This window comes from Hesperophylax consimilis, chromosome 22, assembly GCF_061612785.1.
Source record: "Hesperophylax consimilis isolate HC1 chromosome 22, BYU_Hcon_1.0, whole genome shotgun sequence".
Taxonomy (NCBI): domain Eukaryota; kingdom Metazoa; phylum Arthropoda; class Insecta; order Trichoptera; family Limnephilidae; genus Hesperophylax; species Hesperophylax consimilis.
In genome coordinates this window covers 21,189,053-21,209,918 of record NC_142857.1, presented here as the reverse complement: position 1 = coordinate 21,209,918, position 20,866 = coordinate 21,189,053, and the positions used below count along the sequence as shown (strand labels likewise).

Below are 20,866 nucleotides of genomic sequence, written 5' to 3'. Positions count from 1 at the left end.
CTGTTTTATTTAAATGGCTTTGGCCATGTTTGGTGACCAGGTACCTATTTCCCGACCTTTCTTTTACCCATCGCCTTCCCTTCCCAACTCCATTTAGCCTCACAATCTACCCCACTTGGGGATGCCATAATCTCTCTAGCCCTAGACAGAAGTTGTGATTGTTTTCTGGTATTCACATGTAAAAATAAATAATGTTTCACACTAAGTACTTATTTATAAATAAATAAATTGAGATTTTCTAAGTAGCTACCTGAAATACCGATCTTCACGTAATGCAGATCGATACCGCGACCCCATCCCTATCCCATGGAAATAATATAAACATAACCTGCCAAAGCGCAACTGTCATTTTAGATTTCGATTTGTCAATTTTGCGCGAGAATATTTAAAACCGGCAAAATGGCTTGCCTTTATAACCAAGTAAAGCTGATGTACGAAAATGAACTATATTCCAATTGCGTTACACTGGTAAGCTAAATAAGACATTGCTAATGTTATATCAATTGGCTAACGACGAATATTTTAAATACAAACTCTAGCTAGCTCTGTTATGTAAAAGCACATATTTCATGCGTAATTTGCATTCTAACATATTTTATTAATATGTAACAATAAAATTAACAAATTCGCATAAAAAATACTGATTTCTATAATATTGTAATGTTTATACATATAAATTTAAAGTTTTGTAAGGCAATATTTGGCAAAAAGGTTTATTATATCGATTGCACAAATTTGTGAACATTTATCCATGTATACGTATACAATATGCATTGTGTACGTATACATGGATCTTATGAATATGTCTACCTTCTTTCAATTTGACAGTTGTCTATAAAACCGTTAATACAAGAATGATTAAAACTGATTGATTTAAATTAATTATTTCAAAGGTCTTCATCATCGCAAATATAGATTGATTATCCTACAAAATCATTTACATTACAGTAAGGAATACCTTTGTATGCTTTCTTAAATTATCCACACCTATTTGTACGTGTTTAGGTAAACTTTTAGAATCCCTGGCCACGCTCAATTAAATATGTCAAACGGGAAGAAAAAAAAACGTGTCCGATCTGTCAAATCGCATGAAACTTTGACTGACAAAAAATAACTTTAAGACGGTAGTTTCCATTCCCCAGAAAAAATGTTGGTTTTTATAGTAATTAAGTTGAATCTAAATGTTATTTAAAAAAATATTCATATTAAGCATGGCCAACGGTCCTAAAATATTACCTTGTTTAATATGAATCTTTCCTATAAAGGTATGCGTACATAAACAACATTAAAAAAAAACGCTGTGAAGATGGTATTAGTTGTAGTCACAAAGAACTAATGACCCTTTGGGTTTGTAGAAAATCTGATTGCATGGAATAGGTCATTATCATGAATTAGACAAATACACAGAAAAATACTTTAAAGGAGATAGCCGTATAATTCTCACATGGTTTTGCAAACTTTTTAACCAATGTTTAAAGTAGGGTTATATGCCATTAGATTGGAGAAGGGCTGTGATCATGCCGTTATACAAAAGTAAACGGTCACTATGGAAAGTGGGAATCAGAGGGCTATTAGTCTGCTAAGTTCAGTTGGCAAGCTGTATGGTAGAATTTTGATTGGAAGGGTAAGAATGGAAACAATGGATAAAATATGGGATGTGCAAGGTGCTTTTATGAGTGGGAGGGGGTGCATGGACCAGATCTTCTCATTGCGTAAGCTCACTGAGAACTTTCTTGGAAAAAAACAGAAACTCTTCTGTGCCTTTGTAGATCTACAAAAAGCATACGACCGAGTTGACAGGAATAAGCTATGGAAGGTGTTGCCCAAGTATGGAGTGAACACGAATCTCATACAGGCAATTTCGTTTCTGTATGAGGGAAGCATTGCATGTATTAGTGAGAACGGTGGTTTTACGGAGTGGTTTGATATAACAAAAGGTGTTAAGCAAGGCTGCGTAATGTCATCGTGGTTATTCAATTTATAGATGGATAATTGCATACAAGAATTAAAAGAGGTGGGATCGGGCGCGATAAGGTGAGTTATCTGAAAATATGTTGCCTGTTGTATGTTGATGATGCGGTGCTGATTGCTAACAATATGGAAGATCTACAGTCTCTCTTGTCTAGGATGAATGAAGTATATATAAATAATGAATTAATGATGAATGTAAGTAGGTCTAAAGTCATGGTGTTTGAAAGAGAGCGTACAAAAAAGTGTACAATACATAGATAGTTGCAAATGATGAATAATACTTCGAGCAGGTGGATGAGTTTGTGTATTTGGGAAGTATGTTTATGAGAAATGTGAAGGCCGACAGAGATTTTGAACGAAGGGTAAATGCAGGTAACTCCATTAATGGAGGACTGAACGCAGTTGGTGCTAACAAAAAATTGTCCAAAGAAGCGAATCTAGCAGTCCACAATGGAGTGCTGGTACCTAACCTAATGTAAGGCAGTGAGGCATGGAACTGACAGAGGAAGGATAAAAGTAGACTGAATGCTGTAGAAAAGAGATCCCTGAGACGTATGTGTGGTAAAACCATGAATGATTGTGTGAGAAATGTGTAGATCTGCAAAGAATGCAAGACTGATGTAAGCGTAGTGAGTAAAATTAAGAAAAGGACGCTTAGATAGTTTGGGCATGTAGAGCGAATGAACGAAGAAAGGAGAGTGTAGAGAGTGTGTGAGTGTATATTCATGTGACGGAAATGTGAATGGTAGAAGTCGAGGTTGCCCGAGGAAGACGTGGCATCAGATATTTGAGTCGGGCCATGTCAACGGTCAGAATAATACAAGAGTATGTATGAATGTGGCAAGGACTGTGTGCCAAGACGGAGTTATTTGGCGGTCCATCACCTCTTTTAAAAAAAAAAAATTATATAAATATATATATATATATATATAAATGTTAACCTACCTATTTAGCTATATTTGTGAGTTTTCAGGCCGCCATGGTGGTGACTGTCGGAGAAAATAACTATGGGGAGTATATCTCCCCCCAGGATATGTTTCAAGTCTTCTTCTACTATGGAGACTCTCTATACCACCTCCAGCACTACCGGAAAGCAGAGACCATCTACAGAAAGTATGTAACATGACATAATCTTTGTAACTGCTTTAGAAATTTGGATTTTAGGCTAGGTTACATTCTCTTGATAAGCCTGCAGGTCGAAGGAACCTAAGCATGGCTGGCTGGTTGGTGTGAAAGCAAATACCGTAATCTTAAGGCCTGGCTACGCAGTGCGAGCCAGCGAGCGATTTTGCTATCTGAGTTACTTCAGTGTAGCTACTTGCACCATGTCACCGCATTATACTAGTTACTATCGTGTGCGAGTCGGTCAGTAGCTTGCATCAGAGTTACTACATTTTTTGTTTCACTTGCCACTTACCTTCCCCCACCACGTTACAAGGCAGCACCTCGCACGTCACTGGATGTCATCGGAACAATTTTGCGAAAGGTCTGTAGTTCGTTTGCTCGGGCCTATGCGTGTTAATGTTTTTTTTTTCGGCAGTCACAATGTCTGTAGTCTCGGGCAGTAGCTACTTGCCTGTACCATGGCAGCTATTCTCATCGTATGACCAGTCGAGGCGAGTCGAGCTAAGGCCATGCAAGTATACAATGGGGGTAGCTGTCTACTGGCAAATGGAACTAAAGGGAAAGGCATTTCCTAGGGACGGCCAGGACTTCAAAGAAAGTATCACCAATGATAATAATGGTGACAACTTCTAGATAACCTCAGCTTCCCAACTATCCTTGTTAACCCTTCCTTGCCGATGCTGTCAACTGATTTGCCACATCTAAAATTATTAAATTATCTCTGTAAGTAATACTAAATACAGAGTTCATATTTTAGTTGTTCCTCAGCAATTCATTTATGTATTGGATAAAATATGTAAATATTAATCGAATGCAGCAGAAAAAAATGGAATATACGTATGGCTGCGTGTGTTGACAACTTTCCGAGTGGTGCGGTAGTGAGTGAGAGGGGTACGAAGTTTTGCTCACCGTGCCACATTGCGTGGTTATCAGTAGTAGTTGACAATCTGCCGGCTGTATTGGACTTTTCATGCGTTTTATGGGTGGCCGATGTTTTTTTCCTCATTTTCTGCACTAATACATAATATTTTACCGAATTGAATTCATAACTCACAGTTGGTTCTGACTTATTAGAACAAGTTATGGTTAGTTACAGATCAGTTCTATAAATTGATTGGTTTTTCCAGAGCACTTCAACTGCGCAAGTCTATGCTGAAGAATCGGAGTCAATCCAAAGCGCAGGAAGGATCTGGCAGCGGGAACAGCAAGGAGTACAACCCTGAGCTTGAGATCAAGTACAAGATGCACTTGTGTTATGTTCACATGCGGCAGACACAGCCTTCCATTGACATCCTTCAGAGTATCTCAGGTACACAGATATACAACTACATTTATTTCATGGTCTTGCTGTTACACAAATGTACTTACAGATAGGACGTCGAAAATGTGTGGGTGTCCCAGTGGAAACGACTCAGAGACAGACTGAGGAAGGGATGTTTAGACTATGTGGAGGAGGATTGGTGGCGAATGAGGACAGACCACAGCCATTTGAGAACATTTTTTTTTAATTGCCGTCAACCCGGGCGTTTATTGCAATAACATGATCAGTATTACAAATATGAAAGTAACCCGCCTCACTAGAAGATTTCTGTACTGATGTCACTGTTTATAATTTACTGTATATGGTATATTTTATACCGTTGATATTAAATTAAATCTGTGAAGGAGGCCAAATCCCACCCTGGGGTGTAGAGCTGTGATGATGATGACAAATGTTCGCTACTGGTTCCAGTCTCTAGCAATCGTCTTCAGTCCTCAGACCTCCCGTACTGCTCCAGTCTTCATCCCCGCAGTCAGTTTAGCTCTTGAGGCACCCACTTGACCATTATTTGCCGTGTGATCTGACAATCCTATGATCCCATTCTTTGGGGCCTATTTCGAAAAATCATTCCCTTAATAAAATTTTCTATTAGGTGTGTCCATCATTATGTATTCAGAAACTCCAGCTTATCTGTAACCAACGAAATAGTTAACTTATATGCCATTTTCCTTTCCAGGGAAACACCGCACCCCCAAGATAAACATGTGCCTTGGCCAGGCGTTTGAGCGTGTGGGCCTGGTGCGACCTGCCGCCACAGCATACCGGGAGGCACTGAGGGCCTGCCCATTCGCCATTGAGGCCGCCGATAGATTGCTCAAACTTATGGTCAAACCTTCAGAGGTGTTAGCTATCGTGAATGAAGGTTAGTTTGTATTATGTTAATAAGTAACAGTAGAAAAATTAAGAATAATTAGTCAATATCAAAAAGAAAAATTAGATGAGGTCCCATAATAGAACCTTGTGGAAATTCAGAAAACCACTAATTTAATATGAACTAGAACCTGATCTAAAATGCTCACGATTTCTGAAGTGTGAAGTAAAAAATAAATTGAACTTAAGGCTCTCATAAACGAGAGTCCTTGAAAAAACAAATGTGGCAAAAAATATAATATCTGTTACATACATACATTATGTTTGTACCGGACGGTGTGTACCGCTCTCGGCGACCGTCATTTCATAATGGTCGAAGCGCGGAGCGGGAGCGTGGTTTTAGAACTTACGTGGGGCTTCGATACCTCGAGTCCCGCTCGCCCCCGCATCGCTTCCCCTCACCACAAGCGCCTGGCCGGCCCAGGCGACCGCCCCGGACCAATCAACGCGCCCCTAAGCAACGCTGTACGGGGAAATAGTTTGAATTGACTATGTATTAAAATGTTTAGACTAATTTTGAGAGAGTTCGGCCGTAGATATTACGAAATAAAAGACCTTGATAAAACGGCCGGACTCTCCTTAGCATAACTAGATAATAAGAATTTGTGTAAAATTAAATATAAGAAAATTAATTACGATTTCCCCTGAATATGTTGGGCCGGGGACCCCCACACTGAATGAATTATGTACAACTGATTAATAAATAAAAATGCTAGGGAGGAGTGGTTAGGGTCGATTAAAAGAGCATAAAGAGTAGAGTAGTTCTAAAGGTTGTGACCTCTGCTAATTAAATCTTAGCGGACCTCACAGCCCGTGGATCATCAACAACCCGCGAATGAAGGCAGCGCGTCGATCCCGCCCTCCCCAAAGTCGGGAGAGGGGGATTGCACAATAAATACGGCGCGCCAGCCTTCAGCTCGCTCTCTCTGCCTTGGACCGCCACCAGCTACTCTACTCTCGCTTTTCCTGACTGCTTCTCTCCGGATCTCAACTTGGATACTTCTTTGACTTGGCTCCCCCCTGGATTTCTGCCCCTGCCTGCTTCCTCCCGCACCGAGGATAAAGCAGATCCCGGCCCCGAACTGAGCAAGGATAAAGAAGATTCCTGTACCGACCGGAACAAGGATAAAGAAGATTCCTGTACCGACCGGAGCAACGATAAAGCAGATTCCTGTACCGACCGGAGCAAGGATAAAAGTAGATTCCTTTACCGACCCGAGCAAGGGTAAAGCAGATTTCTACCCGGACCTAGCGGCTAACTACAGACTGACCGGCCCCCTATCTTACAGTCTGTGTAAAAGACCTAGCTGGTCGATTACATAGTGGTCCTTTCGAAACGGATCTAGTCACCAGCCGCTACGATGTCTCGATCGCTCCGCTCTGGCAAGGGCGCCCGTGAGGAGGGCGCTACCGAACGAGATGACACACGCCGCGGCCCCGAAGTGCCCGGCCCAACCCCCGCAGCAGCCCCCGGCCCAGATCATGCCGGACCTGCTGCCCATCAAGCTGAACTGGCTAGAGCACGAGCTGCCCCGGCAGCGGCTCTGGCCACCGCACCCGCCCCTGCCGCAGTCTCCGCGGATGAGCGCCTCATATCAGACAGCGAGGCTTCCACAGAGAACACTCTCCGCCAGCTGCAACGAGAACTGCGAGCCGAGAGAAAACGCTCCCGGGACTCTGCCCGGCAGATCGAGCAACTAATTGCCGCGCTCGGAGCTTCAAGGCTGCCGCTCGAGACACCACAGCCGCTCGATTTATCGCGGCTGCCCGAGACGTCACAGCATGCCGCCAAGCCGACGGCAGCATGCGAGCCGCCCCGCATGGAGGCCCAACCCCGTGCGTTCGAAGCACATCTTCCGCCAACCACTCTAGATCTTACAACCCTGGCGGTCCATTCCCTGGAAACCCGATGGCGGATGAGACTGCCCGCCACACGCAAGATTGGGTAAACTCCAGACAAGACCCGTTCGCACACTTCACCGCGGCTGTGGTAGACACTATCCGCAGCTCGCAGTCTGGAAGTACCCCGAGAGCCCAGGAGGAAGACAATCGTATGGTTTCCCTCATCGCCCGGCAATCTACAGCCAAGGACCTGCCGACATTTTCCGGGGACCCGGTTGAGTGGCCGACCTTTCACGCACAATACCAACAATCGACAACGACATGCGGGATGACGGCTGCTGAGAATCTAATAAGATTACAGCGCGCGCTGCGCGGAAAAGCGCGCGATGCCGTCAACCCTCTCCTAATGGACCCCGCTCAGGTCCCGGAGATTATCGACGTGCTGAAGCACCGTTTCGGCGGCGCACACGCAATTGCCGCCATGATGTACGATAAAGTGAAGAAATTGCCGCTCTTACCTGAAGATGCCTCCAACGAAGCTATAGTGGAATTTTCGGGAACTGTTCAAAATGTCGTTGCCTCGCTAGGTAACTTGTCGGACAATTACCGAAGCAACCCGCCACTACTCAGCGAGGTGGCGTCGAAAATGCCGCTGGCCCTACGCATCGCGTGGCTCGACAAGGTCGCGGACAGTGCCGCCGCTGCCGATATCCACCAGTTCGCAGCGTTCCTGAAGCGGCTGGCAAATGCCGTCCCGAGGTCGGGTCTCGTTGACCCCTCCCGGATTTCCCGGACCCGTCGCGACCAAGTGCACGCGCAAAGTACTTCGGCGGTGAGAAGTGAGAAGATTGCGGTAAACAGTGAAAATTGCGCAAAATTCAACAGTTTGCACAAATTACGGGAGTGCCCACAGTTTGCCGCGATTGACATTCCCGCCCGGTGGGACTTGGTAAAAAGTGCGCGCGTGTGTCACAAGTGCTTGGACAAAGGACATTACACGCGGGTGTGTAAATTTCGTACGAGCTGCGGCGTTGGCCCGTGCCGCCTGTTACATCACAAATTACTACACGAAACCGCGAGGTACAATACAGCTCCCTTCGTCGCAAGTGAGACCGTGAACGCGACTTGGATCGGGCAAAGTTCGGTTTTGCTTAAAGTAGTCACAGTAAAAATATGTGGCCCAAAGGGGCAAGTGTCTACCCACGCGCTGCTCGACGAGGGGTCAACCGTGACCCTCATCGATGCCGAACTCGCCGACAAAGTGGGGGTGCTCGGACCACCCTGTGGACTTCGTATACGTGGTGCCAACGGAATGTGCTCATCGGATAGCGCATCCCAGCGTGTTAAACTTTACGTGCGCGGTGACGGGGCCGAATACCCCATTATCGCAAACACAGTGACGGACCTAGATCTCCCGCGACAAAAAGTGGCCGGCCACGGGCAAGTGAAACCACGGTTATTGATCGGCCAGGACAATGTGCATTTGATCGTGTCTCGGGAGGTCCAGGAAGAAGATGGCGGCCGCATGACGTCACGAACCGCGCTCGGCTGGATCAAACACGGAGGTACCCGGCGTGACGTAGACAGCGGCACCACGCTTAATATGATCGGCGAAACAACTGAAATGAGTAAAATCGGTGAACTCATCAAAAGGGACTTTTCAGTTGACTCGCTTGGCTTGACCGCCGTGAGCCGGGTGTCTACAGATATACAGTGTGCCGAGGCCCTCATGGAAAGCACAACGTGCCCCCTGGGTACGGGCCGGTGGGAGACCGGCCTACTATGGCGGGAGAATAACGCGTGGCTGCCTAGAGCGCGGGTACGCCCTGCCGCGCAACAGCTGGCCCAGAGGGCGAGCGATCGAAGCTACGCCGGTGACCGAAGGCCGGGTACGAGCAGTCCGGGAAAAAACCAGTACCGGAGAATACGTACGGCCGGCGGTAAAAATTATCGTCCTCTTGTCAGCCGCACCACCGCACCGCGATCCTGCAGCGGCATCCACAGTGGCATCCACATCGCATCCACATCAAGGCGCCAATTTTGAGAGAGTTCGGCCGTAGATATTACGAAATAAAAGACCTTGATAAAACGGCCGGACTCTCCTTAGCATAACTAGATAATAAGAATTTGTGTAAAATTAAATATAAGAAAATTAATTACGATTTCCCCTGAATATGTTGGGCCGGGGACCCCCACACTGAATGAATTATGTACAACTGATTAATAAATAAAAATGGTAGGGAGGAGTGGTTAGGGTCGATTAAAAGAGCATAAAGAGTAGAGTAGTTCTAAAGGTTGTGACCTCTGCTAATTAAATCTTAGCGGACCTCACAGCCCGTGGATCATCAACAACCCGCGAATGAAGGCAGCACGTCGATCCCGCCCTCCCCAAAGTCGGGAGAGGGGGATTGCACAATAAATACGGCGCGCCAGCCTTCAGCTCGCTCTCTCTGCCTTGGACCGCCACCAGCTACTCTACTCTCGCTTTTCCTGACTGCTTCTCTCCGGATCTCAACTTGGATACTTCTTTGACTTGGCTCCCCCCTGGATTTCTGCCCCTGCCTGCTTCCTCCCGCACCGAGGATAAAGCAGATCCCGGCCCCGAACTGAGCAAGGATAAAGAAGATTCCTGTACCGACCGGAACAAGGATAAAGAAGATTCCTGTACCGACCGGAGCAACGATAAAGCAGATTCCTGTACCGACCGGAGCAAGGATAAAAGTAGATTCCTTTACCGACCCGAGCAAGGGTAAAGCAGATTTCTACCCGGACCTAGCGGCTAACTACGGACTGACCGGCCCCCTATCTTACAGTCTGTGTAAAAGACCTAGCTGGTCGATTACAATGTTAAATATTGAAACATCATCATTAGTGCTATAACGCTTGCAGCATTATCACCTCAAGGTTCACCCCCACTTCTGTCAATCTCGTGCTGTCTCCCTCCAGTTCCATCTGCATTGACCAGCCACCTATGTTTAGGTCTTTCGGCACTGCTTCGTACTGCAGGTTTATTATTATTATAGTAAACTTAATTCAAATTGAAATTAACGTCTACTTCTGTCGAAGTCTTTCTTTTTTCTGGAGTCCCCCAGGGTTCTATTCTGAGACCACTTTTCTTTACTTTTAACCTTAATACAAATTTAAATAATAATCATACATTGCACAGTGGCCACCGGTCCAGACGGCGCGTTAGTAACGGGGTGGCTGAATGCGCGCGCCCACTTTCACATGCGCGAGTGGACCACTAGCGTACGCGCCCTCAAGGTGTTGGACCAGGAGGGGGCGCTGCTTCGGGGCTGCCCCATGCTGCTAGTGGCACTGGGAGAGGTGCAGTACTACTCCGGAGACACCAGTCAAGCTATCATCACATTTCAGCGGGTGATTAACTAATGGATATAATAGTACATTAGAATGTCAGTAATCTGTTATGTCCAATAATCTCACACTATTTGAGTTGAGGTTCAATTATAAGTGATTGGGATTTTGTGGACCTCTGCCACTGAATTGTCATAGGAAACATTACTGCTGTAACCGCCATAACAACAAGCATACTTTTTATACTTGATTTCACACATAAATTTACATCTTGAGTTAACCATTTAGTATGAGTGATTCTTCATTTTCTTTAGTCGTTCTCTCATTGCTGATAACCCTAATAAACATACAATTTTTTTAATATTAATATTTTGAGTGGAGACATCAAAATGGTTCACCTTCCTTTTTTTCATCTAAAATTACTGATGTGATGTTAATGAAAAAAAAACACCTTTTATTAGACAAGTGTAATATACACCTCACTTTTTTGTCGTTTCATATAAAAATAATTGAAAAATTCACAAAGTTTCATAAATTTTTCTCAAATTGCGATTGGAACCTTTGGTTTCTCATGAAGGTGTAAATTTGAATTCTTCTGTGGTTGTTTGTTCAACTTCTTGATTTGAATATAAAGCTTTTTTTTATTAAGTTTTTTCTTTCCAACACTATTTAGATCATATTTCTCACCATGACACTAAAGGAGATGCAATGGTTTCCATGAGATCATATGAGCTGTTTCCAAAAGTGAACAAACTAAACTGAGGAGTTAATCTTTCTAAAATATCTCATGATGCGTTGTAGCTCTTCTAACATTGGTAGACTGATATAAATATATCTATATTCCAGGCTCACGCAGCCGATCCCTTGATGAGGCGCGGTCTGGGTTTGTACGCTGCCTGCCTCGCGCGAGAGGGGCAGCTGCGCGAGAGAGAGTCGCGCCTGCTGCCGCCCTCGCTGCCCATGACCGAGTACGCGCGCGAAGAGTGGCTGGTCCTCGCGCACTCCCACGCCGAGAAGCGCAGGCTGCCACGCGCCGCCTACTTTGCGCAGAAGGCTTGCATGATGGACCCAAGGGACCCAGAGTCACTTCTGCTCAAAGGTACAAAAAAAAAATACTACCCATGTGCGTAGTGTTTAATTTTTTGGTTTTTAACCTGGAAAAAAATCCTTATAAAATTAACTTAACCACTCAGAACATTAGAACGTCAAAAGACGTAAATATGATAATAGCGGTCAAGACATTAGAACGTCTTTTCACGTAAACGCGCGAGATTTTACAAAAATTGATTTATTTTCATCACTAGTTTACGGATTCCCATGATTTAAAAAACAGAGTATCGATAATGAATAACGCTACGCGTCTGTATTCAAGAATATCTATGGAAAGTAGAGGTGCATTATCTAAGCCGATTAAAACTGTCAAGATGTTCGTTAATAATTTATTGCGTTTCTAAATAATTTATTAAAAATATTTTAGTTTGGACGTTAATATTTTGAGGTGACTAATAGTTTTTAAATATATTTCTTCAATATATAAAGTGTTATTTCTTTATACTACTCAGAAAAAAGTACATTTTTCAAGGCTTTGAAATAATGGTAAGCGATTTTTACATATTTTTGACGTTTTCATAAAATGTACACAATTCGATAGTGGATTTCATAATCTTTCCAAAAAATTATTTAGAATGAGGCTACGTTTCCCAAAACGTGAGTTATGAAGCTCTTAGTAAAACTCGTAAATAACACAAAAATTATCACGTTCTGACAGTTCTCAAAGGGACACATAATAAATAAAATTCTATTATCATAAATTATGAAAAAAAAATACCAGGCCAATGATATTGAGGAAAGAACAAAATCGCCAGAGTAATATGTTATTAATCTGTTCATCGTACTTTGATAATTCCTTTTATCTTTAATTATCCGATAGAAGAATTTTACTCTGTTTGATTCTCCAGACCTGTTAGAAATGATAATGTTCAGAGTAGACGTGAGTAGTTCACGATCGACTCGGCTCAGTGAACCGGATCTTCATGGTTTGCGAATGAGTAAGGTTGTGATCTGTAAAATCTGCAAGACCCGGTGAGCCGAATGACCCAGGAGCCGAGAGACCCGTGACGGTCAACGACGTTGAGTCTTACGGCTCGCAGGTCACTACTGACCTGGATTGATCATTCGTTCACAGATACGAGAATAGTATAGAGATTCATAATTTATAGTATGCGTGCACGCTTCAGTTGTGGCGTCAGCGCTCCGGCCATATTATTTTATTTATCTTGATCAGTCAATAGATATTCTCCTGTGTACTCTGTATACGTATGATTTCATATATCGTTCTTATGGAACAGCCTTTTTAGGCGTATGAATAAATAAACATTGCCTCAAAATTAAATAATTTTCATATTACAGGGTAAAAAGCAATCCTTCCAATCTTTCGACTGCAAGATAATATTTTTGGTGTCAGTGATAATTTTTTCGTAAGCCCCGTCTGGATAATACATGGTGAATCATTTAATTCTGAGAAGTTATGCATATTATAATATCTTTATTTCACTCCAGGCAGCATCCTAGTAGGCCTGAAAAAGTACATGGAGGCCCAGGCACACTTCCGCGAGGCACTGCAGATGGCCCCCGGACGCTACGAAGGCTACGCGGGGCTGGCCGAGGTGCATCTGGCCCTGCGGCGCCCCCGTGAGGCGGCCGCCGTGGCAGCTAGCGCATGCAAGGCCCTTCCCAACTGCCCTAGGGCTCTTACGGTCAGTGTAATTAGACAGTATAAGCGGTTAGACTGAAGCTTTTGAAATTTATATATATGGCAGATCCTCAAAATACCCTGAGCAAGATGACTAATATGGAGGTTCTTCATTGAATGACCAAAAATTGAGACTGTTTGCATAGCTCCTGTGAACCCTCGGGTCATTCCGATTTCACCTCTTTACTGACAAATATAAGATTACCCAACTGATCTAAGGGAGAATTGCTTGCAGCAATTTTAAATATGTACATTCAATAGTAGCTTAGTCACTCAAGCGATAGCTACCCAAATTTGGGTAACTGTAGATAGGTGATTTTTATGAATTTATTTTGAACTTCCCTAGGCTGGAATAAACCCAAACCAGACGCCCGGAAATCGCTCACTCAATTTTTTTTAAATACGCTCAAACACTTCTTATGTAAGATAATTATTAGCTTATATGAAAATATTGTCTCTCGTTTTTTTTCTTTGTTTTCTCAGTTAATGTAACTATTGAATATCTAAAATTCCCATCCTTTTACACAAGTGTATTTCCTCCCCAGCTGTACGCAAACGTGCTGATCAAGGAAGGCGGGGGCGGTGGTGCTGTGAGAGCGAGGGCGCTGCTGGAGCGAGCTCTGGCACAGGATGAGGCACACCTACCTGCTGCGCTTGCTCTTTCTCGGTTGCTGGACTCTGACGAGGACCCGCAGGCTTCCATAGACCTGCTGGAGAAACAGGTGATTGATAAATCCACTTTCCTTCTGTTCTGCAGCTCGCTGTGTTTGGAATTAATGTTTCTATCAATTCAATGTAGCAATCTGTTTGTATTAGCGATACACATACATATTTCCTATATAAACTACATCATAGCTGTTCAGGCAAGTCCCCACACCAAAACATACATTTTCGAGATACTGCAAATTTAAAAGCTGAAATATGTTACATAAATAACAAAATAAGGTTTTAAAGTTTATGTAATGGAATTTTCAAAAGCTTTCATTCAAATAAGATAATTATTTCTCTAACATTAAAATTTCAATGCATATACTAGTCCCAGCAAGAGGTTGTATGTGAATTCATCGTTCTAGTATCTGCCTTAGTATTTTGTCTTTTGTTTTCATACAAGACATGTGAGAAGGAAGAGGACCATCGTCGGTGACATACATACGAGCTCTCACAGGGACTAGTATATCTCAAAACTTGTGCACGTAGGTTGGTGACTTTTGCCTGAACGGCGACAATAGAAGAATTAAATGACTCCTGATGCTATCATCTGACTGACCTTAGCATTCCACTTTGACCTCCAAAGAAGATCATGTGAAACATTAATATGGTATTATCTCACATACTATTTACATTAAATAGCTATCTAATTTATCTTTCTGCTTTCCAGGTATCCATCTGCCCGTCGGCTGCCTTACACCAGGCTCTGGGGGAGGCGTGGGCGCGGCGTGGAGGCGCCACGGGGGCGGAGCGCGCCCTGCAGCACTACGTGGCTGCGCTGGCCCTGGAGCCTGGTAGCCGAAGCGTCCTGGACGCACTGGCACAGCTGGACAGGGCGCCCCCGCATCCGCCCGGACAGGCGCAGCACCCAGGTACGCATACCAACCAACACATTACCAAATGATAGGACTATTAACGGGACACTGCCATCTCAGACACAGAAAAACATGCAGTTGTTGGGAGGGGAAAATACCAATAGATGCAGGAAATGTAACAAAATTGAAGAGACTCCAATTCACCTATGGTACCAATGTTCCGCCCTGATGGAACAAGTCTCAGTAACCAGGGAAGATACATTGTAGAACCAGGAGACAGTCAAATATCTAATGACAACCCTGGTGAACTTTATCACAGGGACAGGGTGCAACGATTAAAAAAATTGTGTGAATTAATAAATATCAGCCAAAAAATAACAAAGGTGAATTTAAGCTATTAAATGTAAGAATAAGGAGGATGATTATCTTAAATAAAAGATTCATACTTAAGAAATATAATTTATTGTAAAACAATCTAGCAAGAGACTCAAATGATTAATTAAAATATAAATAATCTTAGGGTGCAACTAACCTCGAAGAAGCGTTAGTAGGTCGGTCTTATTTTACGTAAAAATAATTAACATGGTGGTTGATGATAAGTTATACTAAATTGTAGGTAGTAAAATAATGAATTATAATTTTAAATATCATTACGATTAATAATAAGGGCGCCAGTTCCATATATAAACGATAGAACAAAATTTATAAATTATAGTAAACCAATGTTGAAAATAGAAAAAGAAACTAAAGATTGAATATTGAAATGCTTAATGAAAAAATTAAAAACCTCCCGATTCCGTGTTGAATGCCATCCGCGAAGAGTCCTTTCTTCCCCGTACGTCTGATTGCTGGATCCGCCACCCGAATACTGAAGACGAAGCTCATTTCGTTTCGTCAGCCAACTCCGAACCTTGTCTAATAGTGTCGCCAGTTGTAGGACATCCACACCATAAAATTAACGGGTACTTAATTTATCCCGTTACAAGGGTTACTGTTATGGAATGAGGTGAGATGGGAGATGGGTTTTGTTTGTAAACCATCTCCGCTTTAGTAAATAAATAACACAACACCAGGTGTCATAGACCCGTGATGTTTTTTGTTGTAAAATGCTTTATGCGTGTTGCTTGCAGTTTATACAGCGTTGCGAAATGTCTGTGTATTCAGCAAAAATTCAGTTTGGTAGGAATTATTCTGTTTATTATATAAAAATCCTTATTTGATTGAACTAAAACAAACTTCAATGTTTGAAATTGAATTTTAACAAACTTTTGCCCGAATTCTTTTTAAATTGTCTTTCTTTCGTCGTTTAGGAGTGGAAGACAATGACACGACGTATGACCTGGTGGCAGAACCTAACCTTCCCAGCGACGCCAGCAACGGCCAGGAAGAAAGTGAAACGGAAGCGGTCTGGAGCGATATGGACCTCGAGGTTCCCTGAACCCTTCGCATAACCTCACTTCCCCAGGAAACTGGGTCTATCCACCCCTCTCCGTACTGTTAACTTTACCAAGTTAAAACTCCATAGATTTAATAAGACTGCAGGATTTCTCATATAAGATTAATTCTGAACACTTGGACAGGCGTGCATAGATGACTTTTGTCACACAACAGTTTCAAAATCGGATTTTGAAACAGTGACAAAACTGTTGCCGTGACAAAAGTCATCCATGTGCGCCTGGCTTCAATTATGATTTTTGGTGGTAAAGTGCAGTAACTTCGGGAGGTGATTCTACGTGATATAGTACTAGTAAAACAGATAAATAACTTTCTTCGAAATTCCATTGTTCTTTTTTCATACAACATGTATTAATTACCAAAAATGTGTAGTGTATGGTCGAACTTACCCGATAAAAATGCCGTAAGTACCTTAAAATGTTGAAATTTCAAACAAAACTTTATGCTGTACTATCGTGTAGAATCACCTACCGGAGTTACAGTTCTTTGCCCCCAGACATCTTGTTCGTTGGTTTGTGAAAAATAATATTTTGACACATACATACCAATTTAGACAAGTTCAAATATTTTGAATCCATTATTATTATGTAGGTATAATCGGACAATTTGTATAGTGCCGTTTAGCAATAAAAATTACATCACCTCAGGGATTTACACAGAACTTAATATTAACTTTGAAATTTGATTTGTTTACGTTCTGTGAAACAATTGGCCCTTAACCTTGTTTTGACACTGATAATTTTATCGATTAATTAATAACGTACATATTACGTACTTACATTCAAAAATATATATATATATTATTTTTTTTTTTTTAAAGTATTCAAACGTTGGTTAATAATTTAATTTAATACTGTTTATATTAAAATTGTAATTGATTTTTGAAGCTCATTCGATCGCGTTAAAAAATGTAAAAAGAGAGAATAGAAAAGTATAAAGCCTTACCTTGTAAGTTATCACCTTTTAAGTTCTTACATTTTTAGGTGCACATCTCACAACACAATTATTTTTAACTCACAACATGACGATATTGAATTTGGGGATCACCCAAAGATATTAGAAGAACGAGATGTGCTATGCGCAGTTCGTACTGAGTGGAATTGTTTTGCCGAGTGTCGCCGGTTTTGTTCATCAATACTACTGCACACCTTCGCTTGCGCTAAGGTATCCGCACTAATACATAGAACAGATTTCTGTGCATACACGTCCCGATACCGTTCAAAGTACCCTAATTAGGTAGTACTCCGGCTACGGTCCGGCGGCCAACATAGCATATCTCGTTCTTCTAATATCTTTGGGATCACCAGTCACCAATTTTAGTGAATAATGATTCGATTGTAGGTAACGAGATAAGATGAACCACCATTGACGAGACTATTACAAATGTTGAAAACTTGTTATCTCACTGCTGAGTAGGTAGTTTATTTTGAAGTCTTCTTCTTTCTCGTAGTACGTGGGTAATACTTTGAAGAAAAGAGGCGAACAAGGGAGATGACAATATTTTAGATGGGACCTTGGGATACGGAATAAGTCCCAAATCTGTATCAATATTTGAACACCAAACATGTCCACTTTTGTAAAAGCAGTGCAACAAATTGTATCACTCTATCATAAAAACATGTCTTGCTGCTATGTACTAAGCATGTAGACAACATAACATAGTAATTAAGGGTATATCAATGCTTTTGGCCATATTAGTTAAGACAATGTATTACTACGGAATTTAAATTGAACAGCAAAGTAGAATAACGTAATACACATATAAATAATCGTAAGAAATTACTACCTACTTAAAAAATTAATGAAACAATAATAGTTTAGCAGGGGGCTTTTGCTGACAAGTGTGCCTAACTAACTAACCATTACGCCATTCCTGCAGGGGTAGGCAGAGAGGATGAACTACCACACAACTGTCTTGAAACACATTCACACTCTTGCTTCATTCACATATACACACACAATGTACACACTCTGTTATTCTGAATCTTGACATGATCTGATTCAAGAATTTGATTCACTTGATCGTAATATCACTTTCTTGGGCGTCCATTGATATATTTCTGTAAACGGTGTTAGAAAGAGAAAACGCCATGCTTTATATTCAAATCCAGAAGTTAACCACAGAAGAATTAAAATGTACGCCTCTATGAAAGCAAAGGTTCCGACCGCAATTTGAGAAACTTATTTTATTAATTATTTTTATATGAAATAACAAAAAATTGAGGTGATTCAAATGTTTTTTACATTTGTGTAATAAAATGTGTTTTCTTTTTTTTCTTCGTTATCAGTAATGTTAGTTCAGTAAAAACGTAAGGTGTGCCATTTTTAAAACATTTTTTTGTTTGCATTAAAAAAAATTATATTTCAAAAATTATATTACTTACCCGGTTTAAAAATTAACCGTATTTCGTCACCTTTCAAAAAAAGTTTTTAGTTTTCGGATACATTTAGAAATATTGCATTTATTTGGATTTATTGCAAAGCGGAAACACTCTGACCTTCTGACAGAATATGCCAAAGGCCTGAGAGGGGACAGAAAAATAAACTTCAACTGAAAATCATCATTCAAAAAATATATTTTTTTAAATTGTGCATACAAGGATTATTAATCCCTTCCTTATATATCACATTTATTTTAATCCTAATTTATCTAAACTCTGTTGCAGAGTATAAGATTTATTTGCGAAGAATCCATAATCAAATGTACCTGCGTTTATGTTTATATGTAGTTAAATCCATATTACGCATTTTAGTTTTTATATACTATTATGTACAAATGTCAAAGCCATATTTACTGCTTTACTCTATATTTAATGCATATATCTCGTATTTAGACATATTCTGCCATGTTCAAATTCTTTAATTATTCAATATACAGCCATACTACTTTGTAAAACATTTGTATCTCTTATAAGCAACTACTTACCTATATTCTAATTAATTTAATTAAATTTAAATTTTGTGAAATTTGTTATAAAGCAAGAACTAAGGCCCTTCTTTCACAGGGATAGGCAAGTATCTGATACTCACGTTGCAAACTTGTTGCGCACTGTACACTACTGAAATCACGAGACCCGTGTCGAAAACAATCTTTGTTGAATTATCGAAATGTCAAAACTAGAATTCCTTCATAATCTCACTCACAACAAACAGTTGCCGCGGCTCTCGATGTTATATCCTGTCATGTTGACTGTTTTGTTCCTAGCATTGATCTAAAGTACACGCATTGTTACAAAATGTGTGGAACAAGTGACGCCATGTTTAACGACGTGAGTGGCAATGATCTCGCTCGGCTGGTCGTAGGAGACTGGCATCGCCGACAAGTTCACAAAACGTCTATGAACCTCGGCGCAGATGTATGACAGTATTATACTTGAATCGTCGAGTATCAGATGTGCTTGCGTAACCTAACGAAAAGGGCCTTAACCACCGTTTGAATAGTTTTGACGAAAATTACTCAGTTTTTTTTTAAATTGGGTAAATATGAAGTTACTTTATAGTTATGTTTTGTACCCACTTGTAATATTGTATCCTTCAACATTTAAACATCAACAATTTTTTTGTTGTTGAATTATTATCTGCAATTACAATATATAATAGAGTCGAATGGGGCTTATAAAGGCTCTCCGATTTTAAGCACATCACATTACATTAAATTTTCATGTCAAAATAACATAATAATGAAAACGGTACCTATGTAATAAGTTTTGTTATTTATGTGTTTTATTTTCTAATACCAGAAGCCAAAGAAAATAATAATGTACCTTGTACTGTAAAACATTTCATAAACAAATATGTAACAATAATGTGCCATGAGACAACTAATCCATCTCTTTTGAAACTTTTATTGTACATCAAGAATTATACATCAAACCTTAGGCATTCAAATTGATCGACCAGCCAATCAGAGAAAGGCGAACACACCAATTGCGTGGAGCGCAGGAGGAGCGTGACCGTCAACTTTTCTGTGATTTGTCAATAAATGAATCTTTCTAAATATACAGGCAACTCACATTGTAATATCACCATTTGGCCCTCGAAAATACAATCTGCTTAGGCAAATTGCAAGTTCCAGCTTGTTTACAAAATTGAATATTTTGTTACACTTTTACAAATGTGTTATAATTTACCCACCTCATTCGAATTCTATCAATTTGAATGTCTGTGTATTAAACAGTTTTTAGCTATGCATTATTTATTTTTGTTTGTGGAGCAAAAATATTGTTTTCTTAAAACAAGTTGTCTCAAATGCCATAATATTTAAGTAAATAAATATACAACATTAGATAACTGTATTGTTATAATTTCTGAAAAAATAGTATCCTAAATTAAATGTATGGGCTATCTCTTTGCTCTAGTGATGAGAGAACCATTGAAATTCCCACCCATCCAGTCATTTTATGAGAATACCACACAAGAGTTCCAACTGCCCAAAGCCAGTGGGACCATAGCATTATGAGGATGAATGAAGTAGAGGAGGAAGGAAATGGAAAGAGGGAAGGTTGAGAAGTTCCTGGCCACTCAGATCTGGTCACGAAAGCCATTTCAAGAAACATTTCTACTCAGAATGGTGGTGTCTCACCAGGGCGGTACTGGAAGTATCTAGCATTCTAAAATGAGGTTCAAATATTAAAAAAAAACAGTGCACTTTATATAAAAAATCTATTTAATATAAAAATAACACTTAATTTA

General features: G+C 41.0%; 1 protein-coding gene across 1 annotated transcript; it reads left to right on the top strand.

The window, feature by feature from the left end:
* The first annotated feature begins 342 nt into the window (after positions 1-342).
* Positions 343-20,809, top strand: APC7 (anaphase-promoting complex subunit 7). The gene is made up of 10 exons (XM_089645642.1): positions 343-468; positions 2,945-3,084; positions 4,224-4,405; positions 5,094-5,279; positions 10,296-10,507; positions 11,291-11,543; positions 13,004-13,200; positions 13,742-13,918; positions 14,575-14,776; positions 16,030-20,809. The coding sequence occupies exons 1-10, from the start codon at positions 400-402 to the stop codon at positions 16,155-16,157; spliced, it is 1,746 nt and encodes a 581-aa protein (XP_089501768.1). The 5' UTR covers positions 343-399; the 3' UTR covers positions 16,158-20,809.
* Positions 20,810-20,866: the final 57 nt, after the last annotated feature.

Bases quoted from the DNA above. Each gene is read 5' to 3' on its own strand.
- APC7 (XM_089645642.1), top strand. From the start codon at position 400: ATGGCTTGCCTTTATAACCAAGTAAAGCTGATGTACGAAAATGAACTA. The intron at 5,280-10,295 runs GTTAGTTTGTAT...TACATTGCACAG, and splicing joins GTTAGCTATCGTGAATGAAG to TGGCCACCGGTCCAGACGGC. The intron at 13,919-14,574 runs GTGATTGATAAA...TCTGCTTTCCAG, and splicing joins TAGACCTGCTGGAGAAACAG to GTATCCATCTGCCCGTCGGC.